We start from the raw sequence: 21,523 nt of genomic DNA, 5'->3' as shown, positions 1-21,523 counted from the left end.
TGGAAACCTCTCAGCGCTTGACTTCAACATTCTCTCGTTCCCTCACTGCCGCTGTGGGCCGACTGAACTGATCAGCTCAAATAAGCTTTAAAGTGTTGTTGTGGAGGCGCTCAAATGTAGATATCTGTCGCAGTGTGATGTAAAATATGGGCGGAAGTGGAAAACAAGTCATTTTGGCAGCTTGGTTTCAACAAATGCTGTTCAGTTAGGATGCTTGTTTCAGGTCTGAAACTTGCAATATGTTTTTATAGTGCAATGACCTCTTATAAGTCAAAAGACCAAAGCGAATGTGAATCCTCATGTCATGACCTCTTTAACACTGAGGATTTTGCCGTGTTTGTTACCAAAGGCCCCTGTGGATCATTGTTGGCTAGCAATGCTTTCTGAACATTGTAATAATATGAGACTGAAACATTGCTTTCTTTGTGACAGACTTGTTAGCAATAATGACATTTAATTATGACCTTCTTTTATTCCCAGGTTTCCTGCAGTTTGACTAATTCGTTCTCCTCAACCTCATCATCACCATATACTCGTGTGATGGATATTAACATAAAACTGTTTGTGATAGAGTTGAATTGTACACATCAGAGCCTATGTGTCCCACATTTCCATGATTCACATCAATTTATGTCCGTTTGATTTATTAATTTACATTTTTACTGTTGAATACATCATTTATATCATCTATCTTTATTTCATTTTTAATTTAAATGCAGTATTGAGTATCTAGTACACAGGTGATCATATCCACATGGTATTGGGGATAGGGTGGGGGTTCGGGGTTGGTGTTGGCGTTTGGTGAAAGGGTGAATGTTATGTTTTTACAAAAGCTCAACATTCACTATTTACTTACAGTATATATTTACTATTTACTATATAGTAAGTCGCATCCGCCAGGAAAAAGAAAGACCTCCCTGTTTGAGAACAGTTTTACAACTTCCAATGTATGTATGGTGTTTTAAAATGACATATCACAATTTGTTTTCCTCAGTTCATTTAATTATTATATGTAATATCTTGATTCAGAAGGTGAGATGCTTGGAGTGTGATATATATATTCAGTCGATGTACATGTACAGTGACTTCCATTCAAACTCTTTTCTCTTCACATTTCTTGGGTGGAAAGTTTGGCTCGTGTTTGACCAGAGCAAACAAAGCTTAAATGCCACAGCCGACGCTGTAGAAGAAGTCGAGAGATACGAACATTCAAAGAGTCGGAGATCCACTAGAATACTGGAAAATACAGGAACACGTGTCCCACATCTGGACACTTTGGCATTGCAGTTTCTTTGTACACCGGCCTCCTCTGTACCATGAGAAAGATTGTCCAGACAGGGGAAGAACTGTAAAAGAGGAGAAATAGACCCAATCGCCCAAAACACTGTCAAACAGCTCTTATTTCTCAATACAAATCACTCCAAACTTCTTTATCACCTTTCTGTCGTTCCCACAGTCACACAAGCACTGTCACTGCCAAGTCTCATAAGCAGATTTAATAACCAGATGATCACATCACACAATGTCCTTATTCACATTTTAGTCCCACACCTTATCTTGTCTGTCAAATTATTAATTATTAATTCACGATTAATACAAATTATTAATGAATGATTTTCATTGATTAAAATGTATTCAATTATATTTTCAATACCCAGTCATACAAGTAATATGAAGAAGTATATACGTGTATTTTCTATGTGTGTATTTTAGCTGCTTTATTTTTTACTGTTTACAACACTCCTGAAGCTTTAAATCTGTTCTGGGAACAGTATCTAAGCCTTTATGAGGCTTCATTTCTCCATCTCTACACTGTGAGCCTGCAGCATTAGATCCAGTGATGTCTGAAAGATTATAAACACACATTGTGCACTAAATGTTTTGAACTATTGTTTTTTTACACACACACACACACACACACACACACACACACACACACACACACACACACACACACACACACACACACACACACACACACACACACACACACACACACACACACACACACACCTCAGCAATCAACATATGAAACTCAACAGTGGTGACAGTCATAAAAAAGCTTCATGCCACAATATTGCGACATGAATAAATTATGCAGATTAAATGTCTTTTTTTCTGTATTTGCTTTTATTTCTGCTGTTGTTTTTAGTAGCTTGTTTTGTGATGTTCAGAGAGTTGATCTGTTTATTTGAATATTTTGTTGATTGACACCATTGTTGATGCCTGTATGTCCACAGAAGACACAGTACGTCAATGCGACATCAAGAAGACGCTGGACTCCAACTCATCCATTGGTCAGATCATGTCAAATTTTGGTTGAAAATGAAAATTAGGTTGATGTCTAAACCCAATGTTTGTTTGACGTCAAGCTCCAACGTCAGACATATATAACATTTTGATTGGAATAAATGGCACATTGTTAAAAAAGAAAAGAAAAAAAGTGAAATGCAGGGCAGAACATTATATCTGTGAAGATCTCAGCAGAGGAGGATTAAACAACTCCACAAACTGCATTACCAGCTCCACTTATTTTCACTTGAGTTTTTAATGTTAGCTACTCAACTTACCCTTCTTTTAATTTTTGACATTTTGTGCTATAACAACTAAATTAGCAAAAGTTTCTATTTATTTCCTATAATAACACATTGACTGATGCATCATCATAGAGTTGCTGTTTGTAAAAATTAATTTGTAACAAAAACTTTTAAATCAGATAATTTACCCAGAAATGTTAATTCTGTCATCATTACTCAAACTATGACTTTATTCCTGCTGTGGATCATAAAAAAAATAAAAATAAAAACATTGTCAAGAATGTTGGAAACCAAACAATTTTGGTGAACATTTACTTCTATTGTATGAAAAAAAAAAACTACTTTTGTGTTCAATAGATAAAAAATAAAAAAATAATAAAAAAAAGTCATCCAGGTTTTTGAACGTCATGAGGGCGAGTAAATGATGAGAGAATTTTCATTTTGGGGTGAACTATCGCTTTAACATGTAAATATAATATATAATATGCATAGCTATGATCTTGAATATGTGTGTTCTTGTAACTGATAGAGAAGAAAACACCATGTTGGACATTGAGTGGTTGGGCCAACGAGTCGCTTTGAGGGCAAACAATGGAAAATATGTCTGCACAAAGAGAAATGGCCAGCTTGCAGCTGTGAGTGATTCTGTGGGTGAGTGCACACTGATTCTTCTCTGACCTTTTACTAAACTTCCACTACTGGATACAACACGAGTCAGATAAATCCTCTCATGTGTTCGGCAGGGGAGGACGAGCAGTTTATGCTAAAGCTGATTAATCGTCCTATCCTGGTCTTGCGTGGGGAGAACGGCTTTGTGTGTCACCACAAGAACTCCAATACACTGGACGCCAGTCGCTCTGTTTACGACATCTTCTCATTGCTCTTCAGCGATGGCGCATACCATATAAAAAGTGAGTCATATCGTGTGAGCTGAGACTGACGAGAGTTTCACTGAGCAACACTGACTCTGTTGGGCACTTCTGCGCAAAATTCCTGATGCATGTATTTTCTTTTTTTCTACCACAGGTGGAAATGAAAAGTTTTGGTATGTCTCCGGCAGTGGTCTGGTGTGCACAGATGGGGACAAACCGGAGGATTTCTTCTTTGAGTTTGTGGAGTATGGACGGGTTGGCATCAAGGGTCAGAATGGCAAGTACCTGCGTGGAGACCAGGGAGGCACGCTGATGGGCGATGGGTTAAGCGTGGACGCCTCTTCCCTGTGGGAGCACTGAGTGCTGAACCAGAGACACAAACACAGACTCACTCAGAAACAATCAGTTATCGCACTGACACCTGTTAAACTAATGACTTTCAGGAGAACGCTGTTCATTCATGTTCTTTCTTCAGTCTTTTTTGTGAGTGAGTGAAATATGTGTGGTTTTATCTGTTTCTAATACTGTAAATTTAGTGTTGCCCTTTGATTCATCCGAAAAATACAATATTACACTTCACTCCTTGCAGTGGCGGATCGAGAATTTTTTAAAAGCATGTCCACAATCGGGCCACCCTTCACAGAGAGCGGCCAAGCTTAACACAAGTCATGCACAATTCTTAAATCAATTTTTCATTCATTTTCCTGAGTTTCTTTGCTGCTGGCTCTACCGCTTTGTTCATTCACTGTTCTTTAAAGTTCAAGCATATTTGGGATTAAGAAACTACTAAAATAACAGCTTAAATATGTCCATGTTTAATTTCTTTTCCTTATTAAGAATAACACACATAATAAAATATAAAACAACATTTGAAGAAAAAATAAAGCTTCTGTTCAAATTTGGAGTTCTGTTTTTACACTTTGCTGTGTTTTGGGTTCCAACAAGAATATTCATGAGATAAAATATGATAAAATAAAATAACTACAGCTTAATGTTGTTCTGATCATGTTTTATTTCAAATCTGAGGATTACTCTAAAACTTTTTTAGACCATGCCATGTGATTTTGTTTAGAGGAGACTAAAATGCTAATAATAGTTCCTCATACAACATTATTTTGTATATTCTACTGTGATAAAGGCTATTTCGATTAGCAATATAGCTGGAATGGAATTAGCTAAATACTTTATTCTTATGAAAATACCTGATGATGAGTCTACCTGTTATGAGTCTTCTTTGTGCTTTCTGTGCGAGAGCGCCCTCTGGCTTCGAGTATGAATAGAGTTGTTCAGATATGACTGAACCTGAAAGTCTAATTCGCTGCTGGTTCCTTCGAGATTTTCCTATGGGGTTTAATAATGGAGTTTTCTGATTTATGTGTAAAATAAAGCCTGTGGTAAACATAACTTCAGTACACTTTGGCATGTTGTTTCTACAAAGTAAATTACACACACCCATAGCGAAAACGCAAATTTTGAAACAGTTATGCTCTTTTTTTAATAACATTAACAGTTTTTTAATAAGTAACTAGAAAAGACAGCTGGGGTGTGAGTTGAGTGTGTGTGCAGTGTACTTTGTACAACAAAACATCAAAGTATCGTCAGTTATGTTTACCACAGGCTTTATTTTACTCATAAATTGAAATTACAGCGAACATTTATGCAGTGAAACATTATAATGCCATTATAAAACCCCCTTAGGAAAATCTCGAAGGAACCAGCATAGGTATGCGATTGTTTTTTTTTTTGCATAACAATAAGTGTATTGTGATTGTCTAAACATTTTAGTAACTAAACTGAATTTTATTAGGTTTAGTGACAACAAGTTACAATGTTTACATGGTACAATTTCTTTTTTTTATTGCTTGACACAAATTTCACAACTTCAATTCAATTCAATTCAATTCTTGTGATTTGGTTTTAATATTGACTAATTTGGATAAATATTAGGTATACAAGATTTAATTTATTACAAGAGGCATTAATTTTTCACAAAAAAAAAAACAAACAAAAAAAAAAAACTCACCTAAAGCTGTAAACATACAGAGAGCCCTGTCAGCTGGTAGTATTATTTAAGGTTAAAAATAACTCAAATTAAATATAATGCGTTTTTTTATTATAATAACAACTTTATTTAATGATATAAGTGAAAATATAATAAATATAGTACACATATTTAGCAAAATACTCTGTAGCTCTTTTTTTTTTTTATAGCCAACTAACGTGCTATAGCCTATGGTCATTAAATGGCTTTCCGGAGGTAAATGTGGCATAATTGTTCTCCAGCTGTTTTATTGACCTCTTTCCGCGGTTGAAAAACACTGATTGATCGATATTATCTATGAGGAATATACATTTTGGTAAGTTGTAGCCTACTGTATCTTTCAAAAGTGTTCGTGTTTATTTACTATTAGCTAGTAGAGATGATCGGTTCACGTGTCGCTATGGGATCTGTCAATCACATTTACAAGCGCCAAAACGGTATTGTTTGAATTTTGTAATAAAATTGACAGAATCTGAGAGCTGAGATTTTTTTTATATCATAATAACCTGCTCTGTCTAGTCTGTCGGTCTCCGTGTCCTCTTTGCTTCGCGATTTTTCTGTGCGTGAGAAAATGGATGTGTGGCGTGAGAGTGTGTGAAAAGTGTCAGTCGTCTTTATTTGCAGCACTTTTATCATGGATAGACTTTGCTGGACTTCAAAACAGAAACGGCCATTCACTGCCATTATAAAGCTTGGACATTTTTATATATATACAGCGGGGGAAATAAGTATTGAACACGTCACCATTTTTCTCAGTAAATATATTTCCAAAGGTGCTATTGACATGAAATTTTCACCAGATGTTGCTAACAACCCAAGGAATCAGTACATACAAAGAAACCAAAACAAATAAGCTCAGAAATTAAGTTATGTGTAATAATGTGAAATGACACAGGGAAAAAGTATTGAACACATGATGAAAGGGAGGTGCAAAAAGGCATGAAAAGCCAAGACAACAGCTGAAAACTTACAGTAATTAAAAAGCAATCCAGCCCCCTGTCCGTGCAAATTAATAACAGCTGGTTCAGTCCCAACGGATGGCCTACAAAAAGGTCTCATTGCCAAGGTGTCACACAAGACACATCTCATGATGGGTATAAGCAAAGAGCTGTCTCAAGACCTTTCGCAACCTAATTGTTCCAACACATAATGATGGCATTGGTTATAGGCGCCATTCTAAGCTTCCGAATGTTCCAGTGAGCACTGTTGGGGCCATAATACGGAAGTGGAAAGACAATCATTTCACCATAAATTTGCCTCGACCAGGTGCTCCTCGCAAGATTTCTAATAGAGGAGTGAAAAGAATAATCAGAAGAGTTATCCAAGAGCCATCACCAAGGTGTATGGCGTTTTTAGGGTAATGTGCAGTGCCATTTCTCCTCCAAACATGGTGTGTATTATGGCATCCAAACAATTCAATTTTGCTCTCATGTGACCACACTATATTCTCCCAGTATTTCCCTGGCTTTTCCAAATGTTGTGCAGCAAACTTTAGACGAGCTTCAACATGCTTTTTTTCTTCAGTAATGGAGTCTTGCGTGGTGAGCGTGCATACAGGCCATGGAGGTGGAGTGCATTACTTACTGTTTTCTTTGAGAACACAGTACCTGCTATCTGCAGGTCTTTTTGAAGCTCTCCACAAGTGGTCCTTGGCTCTTGGACAACTCTTCTGATTATTCTTTTCACTCCTCTGTTAGAAATCTTGCGAGGAGCACCTGGTCGAGGCAAATGTATGGTGAAATGATTGTCTTTCCACTTCCGTATTATGGCCCCAACAGTGCTCACTGGACCATTCGGAAGCTTAGAATGGCGCCTATAACCAATGCCATCATTATGTGTTGGAACAATTAGGTTGCGAAGGTCTTGAGACAGCTCTTTGCTTATACCCATCATGAGATGTGTCTTGTGTGACACCTTGGCAATGAGACCTTTTTGTAGGCCATCCGTTGGGACTGAACTAGCTGTTATTAATTTGCACGGACAGGGGGCTGGATTGCTTTTTAATTACTAATAGTTTTAAGCTGTTGTCTTGGCTTTTCATGCCTTTTTGCACCTCCCTTTCTTCATGTGTTCAATACTTTTCCCCTGTGTCATTTCACATTATTACACATAACTTAATATCTGAACTTATTTGTTTTGGTTTCTTTGTATGTACTGATTCATTGGGTTGTTAGCAACATCTGGTGAAAATTTCATGTCAATAGCACCTTTGGAAATATATTTACTGAGAAAAATGGTGACGTGTTCAATACTTATTTCCCCCGCTTTATATATATAACTCAGATTGTATTCATTTGAAAGAAGACGATGTCTTACATGATGTCATATACATCTAGGATGGCTTGAGGGTGAATAAATCATGGGCTAATTTTCATTTTTGGGTGAACTATCCATTTAATGTCATAATTTTCACTTTTTTACATTTTAAGTAATAATTTAAACTTTTCATCTCATAATTGTGACTTAGTATGTCATCAATTCAACTTTCTATGTCATAATTATGACTACCAGAGCATGTTTTTTTTCTTATATGGCAAAAATGGGCTTCCATATCCTCCTCGATGTGTTAGAAGTTAAATGACTGCACCACCATTACAACCTTAGGAAATCAAAAATACCACACAGGTTTATTCAGTTAAAGGGATAGTTCACTTGAAAATGAAAATTCTGTCATCATTTACTCACCCTCAAGTTGTTTCAAACCTGTATGAATTTCTTTCTTCTGCTGAACACGAAGGAAGATATTTTGAAGAATATTAATAACCAAACAGTTAACTGGAACCCTTGACTTCCATATATATATATATATATATATATATATATATATATATATATATATATATATATATATATATATATATACATTTTTCCTGCTATGGTCTTTGGGCTTGTTTTTCTGTAAAGTCGCTTACAAATATTGGTAGTCGCGGGTCGCGGTTTTTTGAGTCTTGTTTCTAAAGTGTAGTTGCTTATTAGGGCTTGTTCCCAGCTCCATAAGTTGTCAAGAAGTTATTTTCTATATGTTATTTAAACGTAGGAGTTTGTCTTGCCTGTTCCCTCTGTCCCTCCCCTTTCCCCATACACACAGACAGTTTTCCCTCAGTCATCCACCACCGCGCTTCTGTGCTAAAGGGTGGGAAAACTGTCTCCTGTGTGTATGGGGAAAGGGGACTGTGCACTGGATTCTGTACACTGTAAAGACGCCATTTCGGAAGATAGAAAATCAGCACTCGCTTCACAGGTGACAGTAAGTTCGTTAAACTTTTCATAGCTGTAATATCGATAGAGTATTTGCGTCTCAGCAGACCTTATGACGAACTCAAACTCAAACATGATAAAGTTGAAAGTTACTTTCGTTATCTAGGCCTGCTTCACAACACGTCAACTGATGGGCATTCCGGCTCTTTTTCGTGAGCCGGCTCGTATGACTCACAAACGGCTCTTTAAAAATATGTTTTAACTCGCTGAAAGTCCACCACACAACTGTGCAACGTGAAAATTCACATTTTTAATTGTCAATAACAACCCGAAAACGTGTCTGCTTGCCTTGCACATCTAATTAATGGGCAAAGTTATGACTGACTTTTTTCTTACCTTCTTTTTTTATTTTTTATTTTATGTGGATGTTATTGAGCTTGTAGAAGTTTAGCTCTTGCGTTCTTCTGAACATCTTGCGCTGCAATTGCCCAATGTCATTTCTGAGTCATATCAGACCATAATCTGTCTCTTTTAAATGCCTATTCCACGAGTGGTAGGCTACGATTGGCTGTTTTAAAATATAACTTAATATCAAAATAACAAAATATTATATTATTACAAAATAACAACTTTTGAGTTTAGCTTGGATTGATAATTATGGAGGGGGGATTGGGGGGATGTATAAAAAATCTTGCATCACAATGGGTGTATTGTGATTGTCAAAACATTTTAGTATCTAAACAGAATTGCAGAGTGACAAAATGTTAGCCTACAATGTTCATGGTACAAATTCTGGTAAGGTTAAGCTACGTTTTTATTTATTTATTGCTTGACACAAATTTCATGTTTTCAATTCAATTCAGTTCTTGTGATTTGATTCAATATTGACTCATTTTGATAAATATTAGGTAAACAAGATAGGCATTAATTTTCTCAAGAATAAAAAAAAAATCTAACCTAATGCTGTAAACATACAGAGAGCCCTGTCAGCTGGTAGTATTATTTAATGTTAAAATTACTCAAATTAAATATAATGCGCTTTTAACAACTTTATTTAATGATGCAAGTAAAAATATAACAAATATGTAATATAATACACATATTTAGCAAAATACTCTCTATAGCTCTTTTTTATTTTTTTTTATTTTTTTTTTATAGCCTATATTATGGTATTATGGTCATTAAATGGCTTTCCTGAGGTAAATGTAATGTGACCTATTGTTCTCCAGATGTTTTATTGACCTCTTTGCGCGGTTGAAAAACACTGATTGATCAATATTATGTATGAGGAATATACATTTCGGTAAGTTGTACTGTATCTTTCAACAGTGTTCATGTTTATTTTAGAGATGATCGGTTCACGTGCCGCTAGGGATCTGTTACGTCACATAAGCGCCAAAATGGTATTTATTTTTTGAATTTCGTAATAAAATTGACAGAATCTGAGAGCGGAGATTTTTTTTTATATATATATATCATAAAAACACCTGCGCTGTTTTGACAGTCTCTCCTACACATTTCAGACGAGACCACTTTGGCAAGTTTACTTGAGTTTATTGAACACAATTTATCTTTGGCGGTATGGTTCCTTATGGGGGTTCTTGCTCCATAATTAATGACATACGTAGCTTTAGCATTAACCCCCCTATGGAACCATCAGCTTGAGCAATATATAGATGATTAAGATAGTTTAGTAATGTCTTTAAGCCGTGGTTAAACATGTAGACATAGCAGTGAAGTCCGGGACGTCTATGCTGTAGCTTGCTATGAGGAAGGGTGTGTCTCTCACGATGATGTCCGTGACTCTAGGACTTGGAAGCCTTGATAATCTGAAACAAAGAAGACAACAGCCAAAAGGTGCATGGAAATATGCTTCATACTTATAGTGGTGAGGGTGGGGGGGTTGCGAGCAGTTTAAGCATATTTCCCGGGCGGAAGTGCCGCGTATATATATCCTTCCGGTCTAATAGGAGAACGGTAGTGGCTGGAGCAATTTGACAGCTGACCGCATCAGCTGATCGCAGCCTATGCCTACGTGGTCTGTCTGAACTGAAGCTGTGCTCGATAAACACATAAAAGTAGCATTATATTTACTTAAAGGAAAACTCTACCGTTTTTTGAAATAGGGCTTATTCACCTTCTTACCTACATTTAGATAGGTGGGCAAATGCATTTTTGTCTCAGTGCATGCAATGTTTTAGTTTGACAGGGTCGGCGCTAGCTTAGCTTAGCACAATGAATGGAATCCTTTGTTGCCAGCTAGCATGTCATGAGTAAAAGTGATTAAAAAAACCCCATCTAATTACTTCTTGTGGCCTGTGTATTCACAACGAGTACAAATAGCGATGCAGATTAACACTAGGCGATTTCCTAGGCAGATATTGACTTGGGACTATATTAGGGGGAAGCACAGGCGAAGCACTGCTACTTGGAAGTTGTGGGATTTCATGTGTTGTGTGATATCTCTGCGCCCAAGTACCAGTGCTTCGCCTGTGGTTTTTTTTTTTTTTTTATCACTTTTACTCAGGACGTGCTATCTGGCAACAAAGGATTCCATTCATTAAGCTAAGCTAAGCTAGCGCCGACCCTGTCAAACTAAACCAATGCATGCACTGAGACAAAAATGCATTTGCCCACCTATCTAAATGCAGGAAAGAAGGTGAATAAGCCCTATTTTAAAAAACGGTGGAGTTTTCCTCCGCTTAATGCGAGGCGACTAAACGGATCGTGAAAAACACCTGCAAGAGTTCAGCAGTGTCATTAAAGTGAAGGTGAATCCAGTGTTTAAACGAGGATGCTGTGTTAAAAGTGTGAAAGTGTGGCCGACATGTTGCTCTACAAAACAACATTTTACAGTAACTGGAGAAAAACTGTTAATGTTATTAAGTGAATGAAATGTGTCAAAATTAATTTGTGTTTTGTGCATGTTTTCTGTGTCCACATACAGGTCTGAAAAGTCTCTGATAAAGGAGGAAGAGAAGGAGCAAACTGTATGTAAAATGAGTGTGTGTGAGGAGAGAGAGGAGTCTGTTCACACTCAGAGAGCAGCATCTCCAGGATTCAGCTGTGTGTCTATGAAGAGTAACATCTCCATGTTTGAGCTCCCTGATCTCAGTGATGGACCTGCTGTGACCACTGACCCTGTGTGAGTAACATGAAGTTCAGGGCCGGTCCATATTCTGCTGGCGCCCTATACGAGATATTATATTATATTATATTATATTATATTATATTATATTATATTATATTATATTATATTATATTATATTATATTATATTATATTCGTTGCCCCTAAAAACTACAATACTGGCAATTAAAACACACACGAACACAAGTGTGTGTATGGGTGCACAAATAGTTGTTAAAATAAAGGGTAAAAAGGCTATAATATATGTATCCAAATTGAATATATTTATAGATAATAGTCTTTGAATCCAGATAACTAGTTAGCCTCATTCGCCTCTTACCTGGTGATCCTATTCTTAAACATAGACTGGAAAATTACATATCCAAACTTAAATGGATGCTGAACTATATTTTTCTTTTCTATTAATATAAAACCTGTGTCTGGTCACCTAAAACTGCAAGTCAAAGTGGTAAATCCAACCAAGTTGTCTTTCAAATTTGTCTCAAACTATCAATATGCTCTGGGAGTTTTAGGCGCAGTAACCAATATGGCCGCTAGGTGACATTCAAACTCCATTTGGTGATTTAAAAACTTGAAGGGTTTTAATTTCATGAATGCTTCTGGCTACTGGCCTCTTTTGTTAAAATACACATAGGGTTTTATTGCTGAAGTGAAATCAAGCAACAGCAGAAGTAAATATAAAGTGTTAGCCTACACCGAACTTGCATTAAATGTAAATAAAATTAAAAAGTTCCCACTAGTAGTCCGTTCCAGTTGAAATATTCTAAAGTAACTCTTCAAAATATTAAATAAACATCAATGACTCACACAAATAGTAGTTATGATTCTTACTCCTCAATAAAAAATAACTATAACTGACAAAAATAAACAACATTGAAAGTCAGCTTATAACAATGAATTGACTAATTCACCGTTGATAAAAAAGCATGTTTAATTTTACACTATTTGACTTTAATACATAGATTTAATGCTCTGTATGTAATTATAAATTAGAAATGATACTTTTGTGTGCAGAGGGTTTATAGAATGTTTCTAATTGTATTATTAGGGCTGCTTATGGCAAAAATCATAATCACGATTATTTTGCTCAATATTTAAATTATGGTGGGGTCGCTAGAGAGCAGGCCATGGAGTAAGCCACGTTTTGGGAAGCTCTGCTGAATTTTATTTAAAAACTTTATTTCTAGCGCATTACACTCTCCAAAAAGGTCTAAAATAGATATCCAAAGTTAAACATTAGATAGTCTGCAACTCTGTTTTATTTTATTTTGAGCAAACTCTGTCAATTGCGAAAAATCTTCGACAATTTACCTTCACGGGAAGAAACACGGCTAACAGCAAACAAGCCAGCATGACTGATGCTAAGACTGAACTTCTTACCTCGATGAAGGAAGACATATCTGCATTACTCAGGTCAGAACTGAAAGACGTCCTTGCAAGTGAATTTGAGGCCGTTAAAAGTGAAATACAGTCTGTTAAAACTGAAGTCGTCAATAGTATCTCACTGCTTCGCTCCGACCTGGACTCGGTGAAAACTACAGTTGCTGACATGGAACACAGTCTGACCACATGTTCGGATGATGTAGCGTGTCTTCAGACTACAGTTAACAAACTTCAAGCAGAAGTCTCAGATCTACAGAATAAGTGTCTCGACATGGAAGGGAGAATGAGGAGGTCGAATATCCGAATATTGAATGTGCCGGAGGATGCTGGGTCAGGTTCGCCATCTTTTGTCACCAAGCTGCTTAAAGAAGTGTTTGCCATGGATAAGGATGTGATGGTAGACAGATCGCACCGAACTCCTCAACTGGAGAAAGCTAAGGGGAAGCCTCGAGCCATTATCGCAAAGCTACACTATCACCAGGACTGCGTGGAGGTACTACACCGTGCGAGGCAAGCGGGTGGCGCTTTGAAATACGGAGAACTGCCCATCTCAATATTTCCAGATTATCCCCCCACCGTGGCACGCGCAAGATCTGCATTCAACGAAGTTAAACAACTACTGAAAGACTGGTCAGATGTTCGCTATGGAGTCATTCACCCGGCAAAGTTTCGTATCACTTACAACGGGATTAGGAAGGACTTTCTTGATCCGAAACAAGCACTGTTATACGTCCAGTCGAACATCGTCGATGGAGGGAGACCCACCTCTAATGATGACTGAGAATTTGCAGAATAAAGGCCTAGCGTGGCACACTTCATTGTATACCTGTATATTGATGTTCTGGTGAGTGAAAGTACACTGTAAAAAATAAAATCATCAAAAAACGGTCAATGACTGTCAGCTGCGGCTGCCAAACAAAAACCGTAAAAATAAAGTAAAATATCCTAATTTAAATGAAGTGCAAAAAACTTAAAACACTGTTATTGTACAGCTATTTCCTGAATTATTACGATCAAACACCTAGCCATTGAATAACAATTACAAGCAGCTTTTAACTTTTATTTCTATTTGATCTTATTTTATTTTTTCAAGAATGCAGGCTATCAGCTTCTGAATGGACAATACTGTGTTACCTATAATGTTATAAAGAAGCACTATCTTAATTTTGTTTAAACTGTTAGCAGAGCAACCTGTTGGAACTGGAGTTCCCTTTCGTAGTCACTCCGAGTTACGTCGGATGACGACGAATGGGGTTTCGCTTAGAAAGCCTCTCACCTTCGAGTATATAAAACGAGCCAATGGCAATGAAATGCCATGGGTCTGCGGAATTTGCATAGCGTAGGTCCGCCCCCCCCCCCCCCCCCCCCCCGGGGGTATATCAAGAAGTGCAGATATGTTTTATATATAAGTAAATGCAGATATGTTTTCGCTTCGGAGCCAAGAGTTCTCTTCACTCCTACAAGCCATTCTGAATCATCTTCATTCTACGAGACGAGCGGCTCTTCAGTGTGTTTGTGTGATGGCGCATTCCAGCGAGATCGCATTGCCTGCTGCTGTTTTGTGCAGTGATCTGCCGACAGTGAGTGTGTTTCTCCCTGGGCGCTTCAGCACTCTGCTGAGCTTTTTTCCTCTCTAAAAGAGCTGCACGCGGCATGTCTTTTTCAAGACGGTTCGCCCGTGTATTTACTGGATGTGGGCGCGTGATTCATCTGCCTAACGGTCACGAGCGCTGTTTCGCGTGTTGGGCTTAATCACGCTCGGCAGCGCTCGTGGATGAGTCATGTTTTCATTGAGGGAACATGACCATTGCGATGTTTATAGATCGAGATTCAATGATCTCAGTGTGGGTAGAGTCCCCTCTGCCACACCCCAATCTATCTCTAAAAAAACGGGATACTTTGGCTGGTGGCCAGAGTGATTTGAGGGTTACAGTGTGGTACAATACAAAAAAACAAACAAAAAAACACGCCCCCCTCCACATCGCATACCGTGGGGCTTCCGTGTGTGCCTGGTTCCTCTCGGGGACCCAGTGTTTCATTCGGGGCTCCAGCAGATGGTGTCATGTCACTCACAGCATCACAAGGCGGGCTTGATTCCTCTGGAAATGAGGATTCGACTACGTTGCCTCCCTCAGGTGTGTCGGCGTTAGTCGAGTCAGATCCAGAGCTGATGGCCATGCTTTCCCGGGCAGCTGAAAGCATCGGCTGGAGTGGCATCGCCCTCCCCCCGAGCGCTGTAGGCTTTCCCGGATGTGCATCAGGATGCTTCTGGCCCGCGGGAGTCCACGTGACTTTCGCGGCCCACGAGACGCTCCCTTGATCGTGAGGCGATCTTGGTCTGTATGTTCTCTGTCACTATTGTGACACAGGCATGCAGTCCTGTGTGTCGCCTTCGCCTTCGAGGCAGTGCTGACTCAGGAGTTCTGTCAGAACCGGCTGCAGTGGAACGCTAGTCCTTCCCTGGCCAACACTGACAGAACGCGGAAACTCGACCACGCCCCCTTGCTGGGACGCTATCCCATGCCCGGCCTGGTCATTTTCCTGGTCGAGAATTCATTTTCTCAGCTCCCCCATGTCCCAGGCTGGGCTCTTCGGCGGAGAAGCAGACTCAGGTTCGTCTGCACTGATGGTCATCCATCCGAGTGGTCTCCTTAGTCTGCTTCCCGCCAAGGCCACCTCCATGCGGCTCCTCCCCTCGGGCCTTCACCGGCCCTGGGCAGGAGGAGGTCACAGGAGGGCGGCGCTGCCCGTCTCCACCCCTTAGACTGCCACGCCAGCCTAAGCAGCACTCTTGACACGGGCAGCTTGGTCGGCGGTGTGGTTGAGGACTGCGCCCAACAGTCTTTGATCACTCCAGAAGCGGACTGAGGCTTCTGCACTGACGATTATCCGTCCGTGTGGTCTCCTTAGTCTGCTTCCCGCCGACGCCGCCTCCATGCGGCTCCTCCCCTCGGGCCTTCAACCGCCCGAGCACGAGGAGGTCGCTGGAGGCTGGCACCGCCTGTCTCTGCCCCTTAGCCGGCTAACACCTGGCTAAGCAGCACTCCTGAGACGGGCAGCTTGGAGTTAGGGCTCAGTTCTTCAGGAGCTGGTAGCAGGACCACTCCTTCCCCCGGTGGAGTGCTGGGGGAGAATCTCATTCAAAAAGAACTGATGCTCTTTCTCTGAGCCCCAAGAGGCTGTGGATGACAGCACGCGTCGCCCACAGGCCACGCTCCTCTCAACCCCCTCTGTCGCCAGACCCCTGCCAGAGCACGCCCCCGTGGGACGCTGGTCCTCCCCTGGCCTCCTCTGGCAGGATGCGGCTAATGACCGTGCCCCCGCACAGGGCCGCTATGCCACCCTCGCCTGGGCCGGTCATTCCGCCTCGCTGCACCACCGACAGTACGTCTGTGGTTCCGTAATGTCCCGCTGGGTCGCAAGAACCATCAGGCTTGGCTACGCGATTCAGTTTGCGCAGTCTCCTCCCCGCTTCAGGGGAGTCCGCTTCACTATGGTCAGTGGCAATACCCCTGTCATGAGAGCGGAGGTCGCCACCCTACTGGCGAAGGGTGCGATCGAGACTGTCCCTCCAGTCGAAATGAAGTCCGGCTTCTACAGCTCTTACTTCATTGTACCAAAGAAATCCAGTGGGTTACAGCCAATCCTCGACCTGTGCGTCTTGAACTGCTCCCTGCGTGAACTGCTCCCTGAACTGCGTGCAGCCGCAGGATTGGTGTGCAGCGATCGACCTGAAGGACGCCTACTTCCATGTCTCCATTCTTCCTCGACACAGACCGTTCCTACGGTTTGCTTTCGAGGGGCAGGCATACCAGTACGCGGTTCTCCCTTTCGGGCTAGCCCCATCTCCTCGCGTCTTCACGAAGGTCGTCGAGGCAGCCCTTGTTCCTCTTCGGGAACACGGGGTTCGCATCCTGAACTATCTCGACGACTGGCTGATCCTAGCTCACTCTCGAGACCAGGTTTGCGAACACAGGGACTTAGTGCTCCGGCACCTAGCTCGTCTGGGCCTTCGGGTCAACTAGGAGAAGAGCAAACTCTGCCTCGTGCAGAGGATCTCTTTTCTCGGTATGGAGATCGACTTGGTCACCATGTGCGCGCAGCTTACGAGCGAGCGAGCGCAGTCACTGCTGACTTGCCTTCGTCAGTTCGAGGGCAGGAGTGCGGTTCCACTGAAACTTTTTCAGAGGCTCCTGGGGCATATGGCATCCGCAGCCGCAGTAACGCCGCTCGGATTGCTTCATATGAGACCGCTTCAGCTTTGGCTTCGCGATCGAGTCCCGAGGTGGGCATGGCAACACGGCACGCTCCGAGTCCCAGTGACTCCGACCTGCCGTTAGACCTTCTCCCGGAGGTCGAACCTCAATTTTCTACGGGCCGGAGTTCCCTTAGAACGAGCTTCCAGGCATGTTGTTGTATCAACAGATGCCTCCGCCACGGGTTGGGGTGCCATGTGCAATCGACATGCTGCCACGGGCTCCTGGACAGGACCCCAGCGCCTTTGGCATGTCAATTGCCTCGAGTTGCTGGCTGTACGCCTTGCACTGCACCGCTTCCGTGCGTTGCTCAGGGGTCAACACGTGCTAGTCCGATCAGACAATACCGCCACAGTAGCGTACATCAACCGTCAAGGTGGTCTATGCTCCCGCCGTATGTCGCAACTCGCCCGCCACCTCCTCATATGGAGTCAGAAGCATCTGAGGTCGCTTCGAGCCATTTATATCCCGGGAGACCTGAACCAGGCGGCCGATGAGCTGTCTTGGTTTCGGCCTCTCGCTGGAGAATGGAGACTCCATCCCCTGTCGGTTCAGCTGATTTGGGATCAGTTCGGGGACGCACAGGTAGATCTGTTTGCCTCCCACGACTCGTCCCATTGTGACCTGTTTTATTCCCTGACCGAGGGCACGCTCGGCCTGGATGCACTGGCGCACAGCTGGCCGCGGGGCCTCCGCAAGTATGCGTTTCCCCCAGTGAGCCTTCTTGCGCAGACTTTGCGCAAGATCAGGGAGGACGAGGAGCAGGTAATATTGGTTGCCCCATATTGGCACAACCGCACTTGGTTCCCAGAACTAGTACTCCTCGTGACAGCACCGCCCTGGCCAATTCCTCTGAGGAAGGACCTGCTTTCTCAGGGACAGGGCACCTTATGGCACCCTCGTCCCGATCTTTGGAACCTCCACGTATGGCTCCTGGACGGGACGAGGTAGGTTTGAGTACCCTACCACCAGCGGTGGTGGCTACCATCACTTCCGCTAGAGCATCGTCCACGAGACATGCCTATGCGTTGAAGTGGAACCTCTTCGTCAACTGGTGTTCTTCTAAACATCTAGAACCCACGAAATGCCCCATCAGTGTCGTGCTTTCCTTCCTGCAAGAAGGGTTGGAGCGAAGGCTGTCTCCCTCCACCCTGAAAGTGTATGTTGCCGCCATTGCCGCACATCACGACGCAGTTGATGGTAAGTCCTTGGGAAAGCACGACCTGATCGTCAGGTTCCTGAGGGGAGCGAGGAGACTGAATCCTCCTCGTCCTCCCCTCGTACCCTCTTGGGACCTCTCAGTGGTTTTAACTGCCCTGCAGAGTGCTCCCTTTGAGCCTCTGCAATCAGTGGAGCTTAAGTTCCTGTCAATGAAGACAGCGCTCCTGGTTGCATTGGCCTCCATCAAGAGGGTAGGGGACCTGCAAGCATTTTCGGTTGACAAAGCGTGCCTGGAAATCGGACCGGCTAACTCTCACGTGATCCTGAGACCCCGGCCTGGATATGTGCCCAAGGTTCCCACCACACCCTTTCGAACCAGGTGGTGAACCTGCAAGCGCTGCCCTTGGAGGAGGCAGATCCAGCCTTGGCACTGCTTTGTCCAGTACGCGCCCTCCGTGCTTACGTTGACAGAATGCAGTGTTTCAGGACCTCAGACCAGCTCTTTGTCTGTCATAGTGGGAAGCTGAAGGGAAAGGCTCTCTCCAAGCAAAGGTTGTCTCACTGGTAAGCACTTTGGCTTACCAGCAGCAAGGTCGACCATGCCCCCTTGGTGTGACGGCCCACTCCACTCGGAGTGTGGCATCCTCTTGGGCTCTAGAGCATGGCGCCTCGCTAACAGACATCTGCAGAGCTGCAGGCTGGGCGACACCTAACACATTCGCGAGATTCTACAATCTCCGAGTAGAGCCAGTTTCTTCTCATGTACTCGCTTCAACTTCAACTAGATTCTGCTCAGGTGTCTTCGCTTGCTCGCCATTCCTCTCCACGGACGGGATACGTGCGATATTTTCCTCAGGTGAGCCTCATAAGCCCTGAGTCTCCTCCAGCACTGTTGACGTCAACGCCAGAGTTATGCCACTGGCAGCTTTCGCGCTTGGCTAGGTGCCTCCATGTGCATGGTTCCCCCTCCGGGCGACCCCCACATGTGTATTTCCACTGTAAGCCTCTTTGAGCATGTGTCTTTCCCTTGGCAAGCCACCTTGCCACCCCTACCTTGCCTACGCTATGCAAATTCCGCAGACCCATGGCATTTCATTGCCATTGGCTCGTTTTATATACTCGAAGGTGAGAGGCTTTCTAAGCGGAACCCCATTCGTCGCCATCCGACGTAACGTCTCCGTTCCCTACTCAGGGAACGAGGGTTACATACGTAACCGAGACGTTCCCCAATACAAGCACTAATGTGTGGATACCACTGTAAGGGGTTTAGGGTTCACCTTGTTCTGATAATAGGTGATTTGGGGTGGGAGGTAATTGCACTAGGGTTTTCTTTAAGGGTTTTGTTTTGATTTTTGGAGGATATATCTTTGTTTTAATGTTTATTAAAGTTAGAGTCCATTAATAATTTTGCACAAAATAGAAAATGGTTAATGCACAGATGTTGACAGGAGATATAGGATGCCCTGTAAATTTTGTGAGCTGGAATGTTAAATCTTTAAATCATCCTGTGAAACGTATAAAAGTATTATCACATCTCAACCAATTTAATGTGGGAATAGCATTTCTCCAGGAAACGCATTTGCGAGCATCTGATCATTCTAGACTAAGGGGAGGGTGGATAGGCCAACTATATCACTCTGATTTTCATAGTAAATCTAGGGGTACAGCCATCTTAATCCATAAGAACATTCCATTTACAATGTCGAAAGTAGAGGCAGATAGATCTGGCAGATATGTTATAGTCACAGGTAGATTATATGAAACTCCAGTTATTCTAGCTAATGTATATGCACCCACTTGGGATGACCATGCTTTTTTTTTCAATTTTTTTTTCCTGTCTACCAGATATGGACACACATTACCTTATCTTGGCAGGAGATATGAATTGTGCTCTTTCCAGTTTGGATCGCAGCTCTCTTAGAGTCATATCTCCAACCAAGTCTGCCCAGACTATTGAACTATTTCTCCACTCGTACGGATTTTTAGATGTTTGGCGTTTCAACAATCCCACCTCTAGGTGTTATTCTTTCTTTTCACACGTTCACAAGACATATTCACGAATAGACTATTTTTTCATCGATAATCGTTTCCTTCCTATTGTCAGTAAATGTGAATATAATGCTATAGTTATCTCTGACCACGCTCCAATGTTGATGACACTACAGATACCTGTCTCACAAGTCACATACCGCCCATGGCGCCTAAATAGTTTATGGCTTGAATGTTTTGTTCAATTTATCTCATCTGAAATAGTTACATTTTTGGAACACAATCAAACACCAGGCATGTCGTTCTCAACAATATGGGAATCCATGAAAGCGTATTTAAGGGGACAAATGATCTCATATTGCGCCCAAAAGAAAAAGAGTGAAATGGCACGGCTCAAGACACTAACTGATGATATATTACATATAGACACAACACTTGCGCAAGCCCCATCATCAGATTTATATAAGCAAAGATTGATACTTCAGACAGAATTCAATCTCCTTAAAACCAAACATATATCAAACCTCCTCAATAGGACACAGCACAGAACTTATGAACATGGAGAGAAGATAGGCAGAATCCTTGCACACCAATTGCGCCAAAAAGCTGCAGCTCAGTCTATGGGCCCTATCTTGCACCCAGCGCAATTGACTTTGTACAGCGACGCATGTATCATTCCTATTTTGCACCCGCGCAAAGCGCGTTTTTCCCTCCACAGAAGCACGTCGCTAAACTAGGGAATGAACTTGCGCTCATTGGGCGGTTCAGCGCAAAAAAGGAGGTGTGTTCCGGCGCAAACGTTCCTTCATGCTATTTTGCAGGTTTAGAAAACAATTGCGCCACTAACCAGGAAAAAATTGTTTAAAGTCAGTGGCGCGTTGCGCATGTTATTCATATGCTATTTTAAGGGCACATGCTTGGCCATAATCAATGAAGC

At 42.0% G+C, this 21,523-nt stretch overlaps 2 protein-coding genes across 4 annotated transcripts in view; both read left to right on the top strand.

Annotated features, from left to right (window-relative positions):
• Positions 1 to 21,523, top strand: part of LOC311079634 (NACHT, LRR and PYD domains-containing protein 3-like) — a 158,882-nt gene that overhangs the window by 82,594 nt on the left and 54,765 nt on the right. Inside the window, exons 1-2 of one of the 3 annotated variants that reach the window (XM_084109229.1) lie at positions 8,588 to 8,691; positions 11,596 to 11,793. The exons of 1 other annotated variant lie outside the window; for it this stretch is intronic. In XM_084109229.1, the coding sequence (XP_083965355.1) occupies positions 11,648 to 11,793 (146 nt within the window). In that variant the 5' untranslated portion in view covers positions 8,588 to 8,691; positions 11,596 to 11,647. Of the gene's footprint in view, positions 1 to 8,587; positions 8,698 to 11,595; positions 11,794 to 21,523 lie in introns of those variants that run through there. One more of the 3 variants, XM_084109228.1, reaches the window with a different exon arrangement.
• LOC311079910 (fascin-2-like) lies at positions 3,033 to 4,394 on the top strand. Its single transcript, XM_084109632.1, has 3 exons — positions 3,033 to 3,188; positions 3,281 to 3,448; positions 3,564 to 4,394. The coding sequence occupies exons 1-3, from the start codon at positions 3,044 to 3,046 to the stop codon at positions 3,767 to 3,769; spliced, it is 519 nt and encodes a 172-aa protein (XP_083965758.1). The 5' UTR covers positions 3,033 to 3,043; the 3' UTR covers positions 3,770 to 4,394.

The sequence above is a fragment of the Abramis brama genome (assembly GCF_963993115.1).
Source record: "Abramis brama genome assembly, chromosome: 1".
In the NCBI taxonomy this organism is placed as follows: domain Eukaryota; kingdom Metazoa; phylum Chordata; class Actinopteri; order Cypriniformes; family Leuciscidae; genus Abramis; species Abramis brama.
This window is presented reverse-complemented; position numbering and strand designations above follow the sequence as displayed.

Excerpts from the sequence above, each read along its gene's own strand:
- LOC311079910 (XM_084109632.1), top strand. The coding sequence starts at position 3,044 with ATGTGTGTTCTTGTAACTGATAGAGAAGAAAACACCATGTTGGACATT. Across the intron at positions 3,189-3,280 it reads AGCTGTGAGTGATTCTGTGG|GGGAGGACGAGCAGTTTATG; the intron begins GTGAGTGCACAC and ends TGTGTTCGGCAG. Across the intron at positions 3,449-3,563 it reads TGGCGCATACCATATAAAAA|GTGGAAATGAAAAGTTTTGG; the intron begins GTGAGTCATATC and ends TTTCTACCACAG.